Source organism: Sesamum indicum, linkage group LG1, assembly GCF_026168435.1.
Source record: "Sesamum indicum cultivar Baizhima isolate 11 linkage group LG1, ASM2616843v1, whole genome shotgun sequence".
Classification (NCBI taxonomy): Eukaryota; Viridiplantae; Streptophyta; class Magnoliopsida; order Lamiales; family Pedaliaceae; genus Sesamum; species Sesamum indicum.
This window is the reverse complement of record NC_142657.1, coordinates 20,039,477-20,048,745: the sequence shown is the minus strand read 5'-3', so window position 1 is coordinate 20,048,745 and position 9,269 is coordinate 20,039,477. Positions and strand designations below refer to the sequence as shown.

At 34.7% G+C, this 9,269-nt stretch overlaps 2 protein-coding genes across 3 annotated transcripts; one reads left to right on the top strand and one right to left on the bottom strand.

The window, feature by feature from the left end:
* On the bottom strand, nucleotides 1-703 carry LOC105168494 (oxidoreductase/transition metal ion-binding protein). The gene has a single exon (XM_011088600.3). It carries the CDS (start codon nucleotides 608-610, stop codon nucleotides 263-265), a length of 348 nt encoding a protein of 115 aa, XP_011086902.1. The 5' UTR covers nucleotides 611-703; the 3' UTR covers nucleotides 1-262.
* Nucleotides 704-5,564: 4,861 nt separating this feature from the next.
* On the top strand, nucleotides 5,565-7,199 carry LOC105169988 (non-specific lipid transfer protein GPI-anchored 14). Of its 2 annotated transcripts, none has more exons than XM_011090556.3 (3): nucleotides 5,565-6,003; nucleotides 6,470-6,583; nucleotides 6,920-7,199. In XM_011090556.3, exons 1-3 carry the CDS (start codon nucleotides 5,661-5,663, stop codon nucleotides 7,069-7,071), a joined length of 609 nt encoding a protein of 202 aa, XP_011088858.1. In that variant the 5' UTR covers nucleotides 5,565-5,660; the 3' UTR covers nucleotides 7,072-7,199. The 2 variants fall into 2 exon arrangements, with proteins under 2 accessions (XP_011088858.1, XP_020551951.1); XM_020696292.2 differs by having other exon boundaries at nucleotides 5,566-6,003; nucleotides 6,917-7,199.
* Nucleotides 7,200-9,269: the final 2,070 nt, after the last annotated feature.

The following is a 9,269-nucleotide window of genomic DNA, read 5'->3' as shown; positions in this document are numbered from 1 at the left end:
TTCTTAACTGTGAGCATAATAATTTCAAGCGTAAGGGAGCAAATCATACAAGAAAATTTTGGGAGAAATATTACACCGAAAAAACTAGGGATTGAAAGACATAATATACACAATAAAGCATGGACGTATTTAATTAAAACGCCATCGTCATATGCTAAACCTACAAACTTCACATCGACATAAACATGTATTCAACGCGAAGTGACTAACCATTCATATTTGAACTAATTAACAACAAAAATCAACGACCGCAATGATCTGATCAACTGAGCAGAGGAAACCAGCGTTCTCGGAAATCCGACTGGTATGAAATCATGAAGAAGAGGAGCACAAGCAGGAGTCCAACTCCCCAGGGGGTGCCGCCGGCGCGGTGGAGGGAGTCCTGCTCCGGCAAGGGGATGAAGAAGAAGGAGGACTTCTCCAAGGTGGAAAGCAAGTGGACGGCGAGGAGGAGTAGGAGAGGGGATACCATGAGGATGAGCTTAATCTGATCGAACAGGCCCTCGAAGATGGATTCGTAGTTGATGTACCAGGTGATGGCTACGAAGGTGAAGAGAATGAAGAGAAAGAAGCAGAGGTGGAGAGGCATAGGCGACGGGCTGTTTGACATGGCGAGAACTCGGAGTTTTGATGAGGAAATTATAGACAGATATATGGTTGTGATTTGTGGAGTGGACTGATTCTGAGTGGTCAGGGTTTTGGCTTCCCTTTATATAGAGGAGTTGGAGTGGGAGCGGAAATCTGAGTTCATCCTATTTGAATTAATTATATGACAAATATATTTAGTATATAATTTAAAAAAATAAGACATATCATACTTGCTTTATATTTGATTTAGTTCGATAAAATTTAATTTATGTAAAAAAAAAATTTCTTATTTAGATAAGAATTTATTAAGATGGGATGAAATTTTTTACTCAAATCAGGTTTAGTTGAACCAAATTAACTACAGACACTTGTTATGTGATTGATCATTTTATTTAAATCATACACCAACAACACCATAAATGTATTATATTTAATATATAATTGATTCAAATATGATCAAATTTAATTTGAGTTGAATTTTAACAATCATAAGCTTTTGGTGCTTCTCTTGAATAAGTATGCGGTTTTAATGGGAGTGACTGACACAAAAATTTAAAAGGTAAAAAATTAAGATGTTTTTTTCCCTAATTATTATATATAGTGAAAAAGAAAAAGGAAGGAACATGGGGGCGGAGTTGGGGTGCATGTGCGTTGGCGCGTGAGATTCAACGCAATATTTTCTTACAGGTGAAGTACTGAAACGATGTCGTGCCGGTGTTTCTTTCTTGGATTCTCTTCCCTCCTCCTTTACATATATGGAAAACACCCAAAAAGGACGGTGAGTGTGTTCGTCTTCGACCGTTGGTCGTCTCATAGTTTAGACTTGACTAATGCCTGCCTTACACGTGTCACCGACCTCTACCTGCAGATCCTCAGGGGGGTGGCCCCCAACCCTCTATCTCTGTGTATGTATATGTAAACATTGTAAACTGCAATTATTATAAAGTGCTTAGAGATGGGCATCACAACATTGTTTGTTCCCTTTTTCCACTATCATTTCTCTTAATCAAAAAATGAATAAAGTTGATTAACTCATTAATTAATTAATTAATTAATACTCAGAGTTCTAATACAGAGTAAAATTAATGTTGATTCCTGGAATATAATGTCAGGAGAAGCTCTACATTAAAAAAATAAATATAAAAAATGAAGCGATGCATCGGGCGGTGTTTTTTTATGTAAATTATGTTGACGCTAAATCTGATCAGATCAGCTCTTTTTACTATTTTAGTCAATTCTGGTACGTACAATATGGGGTCTCGCTTACATTTATTATATATTCGTATATATATAGATATGATGATGATTATGAAATATTATTTATCAAAATATTATTTAAATAAATGGTATGATTTGATATGCGTACGTGGTATGTGATGAGTAAGCATGATTGTCTTTTAACCTGTACCCCCACCACATCTTTCTAACTACTGAAGCTGGTTCTTGTCATAGATTCTACCTAAGCTCCCCCTTATTTATTTGTTCTGTGAGTGCGTGTCAGCACTGTATTCTGGTTTCAATCAGATTTGATTAAATATAATTTAATTATAATATAATTTATATTAATATGATATTAGATTAAATCATATAAAATATTTTTAATTATTTAACAAAATTAAATGAAATAATTTTTAAATACACTCTATCTTTAATTAAATATCGTTATTGAAAAATATAAATCTCGTATAGAAAGACTTGAGGAGCCATCAAATCATCATCATGATCATCATAAGATTATGATTTTGGTTTTGTTGGTTTAGGATGAATTATCATGTCCCAATCTATAGCTTATTTAATTAAGCCTAATTAAGTAGGTATCTGATACTATATATATATCTGAATTAATTAAGAAGATAATTACATTTTAATCCTTTAAATTGCAATTGCTTCAACCGTGATATTTCTCAGGTGATAATGATGAATTATTATTATTATTATTTTTTTAGTAAGTCGATTATAATTATTAATATTTAATAATTATCAATAATAATAACAAAACCTACTATTAAAATAAAACTATAATTTCCAGTAGTCAGCTTGATAATTAGTGTATATAATTAATAATAAGTTATTAACATGCATGTTTACTAAATATACATATGAAATATTCCAAAATTTATTCATACAGATTATTGGACCGATATATAATATCCATTGTTGTATTGAAATATTACGTTTCTCTAAATAAAAAAAAAAAGAAAAAGGTATAATATGTAGCGTTTAATCCCACTATAATCTTTTTCATCTAATTATTTATTACGCTAATTAAATCATTCTTTAACCCCCACTCCAATAATCTTAAAATTAAGATTAATTTTGAAATTTAATTACAATCTGCATTTATACAAAAAAAAATACAAAAATTATATACTAAAAAATAATACTTATTTTTTTTTAAAAAAAATTCGTTATTTCAAAATTATTTCTCTTATAATCAATTACACAATCGCTAGACGAACTGGGTCCAAGAATTACACCCTATATTCTTGAGACTACCACAAAAACAATTATCGTCGTACAAACTAACATGGTGGGTGCAGTGCTTTGTTTGGTTTTTTGCTTTTTGAGAAGCTTTGTGGATTAAGGCAACATAAATGGTGTAGTGGTCCTGAAAACTCAATGATAGGATTCGGACATAACTTACATAGATACATATGGAAAAGCCGAAAGTGCGCATATATAGATCAGGACTGGTTGGCAATGGCAACCTATTTGGCTCTACATCATCTTGACAAAGTTTTTTGGTATGTTTCAAGTTGTGTGGAAAGAATTATAACTGAATACTTCTATCTTATTACTTTTGTTTGTATTTTAGGCAAATATCGACATTTTATATTCTTCCAACCACAAAATAAGAACAGTATAAAAGAGATATTTGATTTTGAACGTTAAAATTTTGACGTGTCAGCGAAACTTTAAATGGGTATCACTTTTAATGCAAAAAATATTTGGTTTATAGTATAGCTTTAAGTAAGGTGGTTTTGCAAAATTTAAAGAAAAAGTGATTAACAGCTTAAGAGTTATACTATAATCGCTCTATAATCCTTATAGAGAAATCTCTCGAAAAGATGGAGATCGGTAGGGCAGATAAGTGCTTTTCTACCCAAGACCAATAGGGAAGGTCCCATTCCTAAAGGCATAGGAAAGTTTCCCTAAACACATGGAACTATGGTTTGGCTATTTCTACATGGTCTTACCGAGAACCCTTCAGATACGTCCATGTGTGACTATTATTTCTTTAGGATTTCATGATTGACCAATGCGAGCGGAATGTCCGCCGGACAGAGGCTAAGGCTGCTTCCTTCCCGCCGCGTCCTTCCTTGTCATATAAACAAGCTCAACCTTCAAAAAGAAAGGTGGCAACGTTGAAAGCTTCAACTCGGCCATTGAAAAAGGCGAAGGCTGGGCGAGAGACCCTCGCGCCTATATAAACACACACATACACACGCTAAATAACTATGTCGAAAGATGTTTTAGATTTGAAGTGTAATACTTTTACTTTCACATTTCAATCTCCTGCAAATTCAAAATTCAACAGAGGCCCACAGGAAGTTGGGCAGAAGTAGCGACCTGTCGGCCCAGATCCAATGTAAAGCCCAAATGTAGAGTATAACACTGTAATGTTCAAAAGAACTTTATGCTGTTGTTGCAATTACATGCAAATACTAATAATTAATTGATTGAATTGATATTTACATCTCTTCTCTTGTACAATTCATATATGACCATTTAATTTTTTTTTTTTAAAAAAAAATAAACATACAATAGACAATTGTATTATAAATTTTAATGAACATATACAATTACATTATAAAATTTATAATGAACTAACATGTACTATTATTATTGCGATTGAAAATTCACAATTCAATTGTAGAAAGAATCATGTAGAACTTGATTGCACAGCTTTCATCTCATGATTTGTTTCGAAAACTGCGATATTTTTTTAATACTTTACAAAATTTTCATTTTATATTTAATAAATGAATCTTTAACGCAACCTGATTATTTTTTATAAACAATAAATAATACAAATTCAGTTGTATTATATTATATTACAAAGTTGTATTAAAAATATTGTCATCTTATTATTATTATCTGAAATTTTAAATTTTATAAATATTAAATATAAAAAATGGGTATCATCGACCCAACCCGATTTATTTGCAACGTAATTCATTTTCAACCTATTTATTCAAACCCAACTCATTTGGACCTGACCAAACCGCCTATTTGCCACCCCTATATAATATAGTAAATTAAGAAACAATTGATATTATTTACTCATAGAAGTTGAAGCCCTATGACCATAAAATTATGGAATCGAATAAAATAAAATGTGTATTAATTTGCTGTATATATATAATTGTTAGTTAATTATAAATACTTAATTAGATTTGATAATCATAATTTCCTATTTCATGACCCCCACACTTTGTAATGGGTTGGTGAAGTGACACATTGATTAAGCCAATTTCATTTCCCCTAATCTTGAGGGGAAAAGAAAAAGGAAAAGGGTCTTCATTTCTTCACACTATCTATCATTTCTCACCAACCTTGGCAATAATTTTATAAATGGGATTTAATATAAAGTTTGATATAATTAAAATATTCTAAATAATTAAATATTAAGAATTTAATAGAAAAAATATATTAAAAAAAACCAACAAGAAAGAATTACTCTGAAAATAAGCTTAAATATATATATATATTCATGGGAATCGAATCTACAATTTTTTTATACCATTTTCCCAGAAATTTAGCATAAATTTAAAGAAACTTTGCAAAATCATTTTGATACTATTTTATTTTCATATTCTTGGTTATGGCACTTAATTTTCTAACATGAGACAATTACAAAAAGCAAAGCCATAATAATTTCACACCTTTTAATTTCATCCCTTGACTAATGAAAGCATGAACCTAAAGTGGCCATGGGCACTATACATGTTCATTACAATGATTAAACAAACACCACTACAGCTTCTTTTGCATTGTTGTTAAACATATTCTCATCCCATCAAAAGCCAAAAAAAACCCCACAACCTTAACCCTTCTCCCTCATCTGGACAATGAACTCTCACACCAACAACATAAGATCTCCACCACTTCTCTTGGTACTAATCTTAATGTTCTCAGCTCTTGCAACCTCAGATACTTCCAAGGACAGAGAGGAATGCGCAGAGTCATTGGTTGGGCTAGCAACATGTCTACCTTATGTTGGAGGGACTGCAAAAGCCCCCACACCTGACTGCTGCACTGCCCTCAAACAGCTGCTCAACACCAAGAAAAAGTGCCTTTGTGTGATCATTAAAGACAGAAATGATCCTGATTTGGGCCTCAATATTAATGTCACACTTGCTTTAGGTCTCCCTCAAGTTTGCAATGCCCCTGCTAACGTTTCCCAGTGCCCTGGTAAGCACTTCTTGATCCGATGAGTCGGGCTTCATTAATTTTCTTGCACGAAATGCAAGATTTGTTTACTTCGAGTACATGGGAAAGTTTTTGTTCAAATCAGACTTGACCAGACTGTACGCCACTCACATAACAAGTATATTACACTTGATATGATTAATTCAAATTGTCCATTGGGCATGGGAGTTCTGCTAAATCGATGTCCTAGTTGTTCTTTCTTCTGTTGTGTTTGGATATATAGACAACGGACGATGTTTCCAGAAAGAATGTCAAATCACACGATAAATGTAATAATACTATATGATTGGCTTGGATCCAACATTAAGTTGCATTACCTATGTAAGAAAATTATTCTTCAATGGCAATAACAACAACAAAAGTTGTTTGTTTTAGCTGTGTAATGAATAGAAATTGTGCAAATCTTTGGAGATGTAGTTGATTGAATTGATAAATTGTTGTATTGCAGCTCTCCTGAAGTTGCCTCCAGATTCACCAGAAGCTCAGATTTTCTATCAGTTTGGGCAGAAATCCAGCAATAGTAGCTCAAGTAGCCCTGTGGCTGAAGGCCCCAATGCTAATGGTATGTCAACATTTATTTTAATTAATAACTCAAAATTATAATTAGTAAATAATAAAGAATGATTAGCCATTCATTGCAGGGATAATTATATTAGTACCCCAAAAGTTTATGTATATTACGAGAAAAGTCCCTCAATTTTAAAAAATTAAATCACAACCCCTAAATCATGTTTTACATTATCATACGGTCTGAAGGATGGATAGCTAAGAGCAACTTATACTGTAAAATATAATTCGGGGGGATCGGTATAGTTATTTATTTATTTATTTTTTTTGTTGCAAAATTGGGATTTGGTATAATATTTATTTGACCTTCATTTTGATATTTGTGAAGCAGTGAAGCCTACTCCTATAACGACCCCTGTCGGAGCGAGTAATCCTGGAAGCAGCGCTCAACAAAACAGTGGTTCGGACAATGGGAAAAGTTGTTTGGGACTAGAAATTTTAAGCGGACTATTGCTCATCTCAACTCTGATCATCCAATTCTAATGTTTTTAAAACCTTTTTCCTGATGTAAAATTTGTATTATTATTTGGACTCGACTGTGTCGGAATGCACATACTTTATAAGTTTATTAGGAAATGAATTTTTGTTCACAATTACCATTTTTATTATAATCGGTGTTTGACTAATAAAAGATGTACTTACAAAACAATCTTAAATCTGTAGAATATTTCAATTTATACATAACCTTGCTTAAAAAAAAGTTTGTGGTTATAACCTTAATTAAACAAAATATGAACTAATGATCAAATTATAGATCTTGCTTTGCAATTAGATTCATGATTCAGTTGATCAAATCTCATCATGTGTTTATGCAAGAACTCTATTTCATAAGGACTGTAAAATCAACAATATGTGATGCTATGTCCTAAAATATTCTTGTATTTTTTCCATTTTTATATACATACTGATGGGTATATGTATAATCCCCCTGCAAAAAGACTGAAAAGCCCTTCATTAAGGGTAGGATGGTCATTTCCGCGACCGGATCCGCGTACTTTGCAACGGGCGGGTCGCAGAGGACCCGACCCGGGTCGCGGGAACTGACAGAAGACCCGGACAATGACGGCCATTCGATTAGAACGGGAATCAACCGGATGAGGCCACGTGGCCCAGTACTTGCCGTACAACTGTGTACTATAAATAGACCCCGATACGCCATAAATGAGGTAACTGCTTTACATTAATTGAGATCGAACTTTGAGATAGAATACATTTCTCTCGATCAACCTAACTTGAGCGTCGGAGGGTCGTTGTCGGGGACATACCCGACGAGCTCACGGTTCTTGTTTTATTCTCAGGGGATCCAAAACCTGTTCCGGAAGAGTTAGTCGAACGGTGAGATCGTCTCAGGAGATCGAATAATTCGACCTGGATCAGTTGGCGCCGTCTGTGGGTAGGAGATCTCGTGCTGAAGAAGGTGGAGGCATCAAAACATGTGGGAAAGCTGGAGCCACCCTGGGAAGGCCCTTATAAAGTGATCGAGATCAGAAAGAAGGGTACATACAGGTTGCAAGACATGCAGGGTCGCGATCTACCACGTCCTTGGAACATACAAAACTTGAAGAAGTTCTACGCCTGAAGCTAGGAGCCTGTGAAAGGCCGTCAACAGATCGAGCAAGGAGCCTGTGAAAGGCCATCAACTGAAGGATCGAACAAGGAGCCTGTGAAAGGCCGTCAACAGATCGAGCAAGGAGCCTGTGAAAGGCCATCAACTGAAGGATCGAACAAGGAGCCTGTGAAAGGCCGTCAACAGATCGAGCAAGGAGCCTGTGAAAGGCCATCAACTGAAGGATCGAACAAGGAGCCTGTGAAAGGCCATCAACAGAAAGATCGAACGAGGAGCCTGTGAACAACCGAAGGGTCGAACAAGGTGACTGATAGAACAAGAGGCCGGCAAAAGGCCATCAACAGGAAGACCAAACAAAAACTACACGGGGAGAGTTCTAGCAGATTATCAATTGTATATTCTCAAGGTTAGGAAGATCGCATCCATTTTAAACATTGTATTATTGGGTATTTACAACTCTTGTAATTTACACAACGAGATTTATCAAAGTTTCATTGTTTTGTGCTTACATTTGTTCTGCGCTTACATTCGTACGTACACTACTATCATTACTCGCACTCAAGCAATACGCGAACTGAAAAAGACGCGTCCAATGTGCGATCTGATAAAGACACACCCAATACGCGAACTGAAAAAGACGCGTCCAATGTGCGATCTGAAAAAGACGCACTCAAGCGATACGCGAACTGAAAAAGACGCGTCCAATGTGCGACCTGAAAAAGACGCACTCAAGCAATACGCGAACTGAAAAAGACGCGTCCAATGTGCGATCTGAAAAAGACGTACTCAAGCAATACGCGAACTGAAAAAGACGCGTCCAATGTGCGATCTGAAAAAGACGCACCCAAGCAATACGCGAACTGAAAAAGACGCGTCCAATGTGCGATCTGAAAAAGACGCACACAGGAAAAAAGCGAACTGAAAGAACATGTGCAAATATAGCAAAGGAAACGAGCTGACAAAAGTTCATTTTCATTCAACAAAATGTCATATACAGGGGTTATCGAAATTTCTACCCCACCCTCCTGTTTACAAAAAATGATGTCCTAACAATCTCTAGAATTTACATTTGGATCAATCAGCTCAAAATCCTACCACAAAAATAGAAGAATCG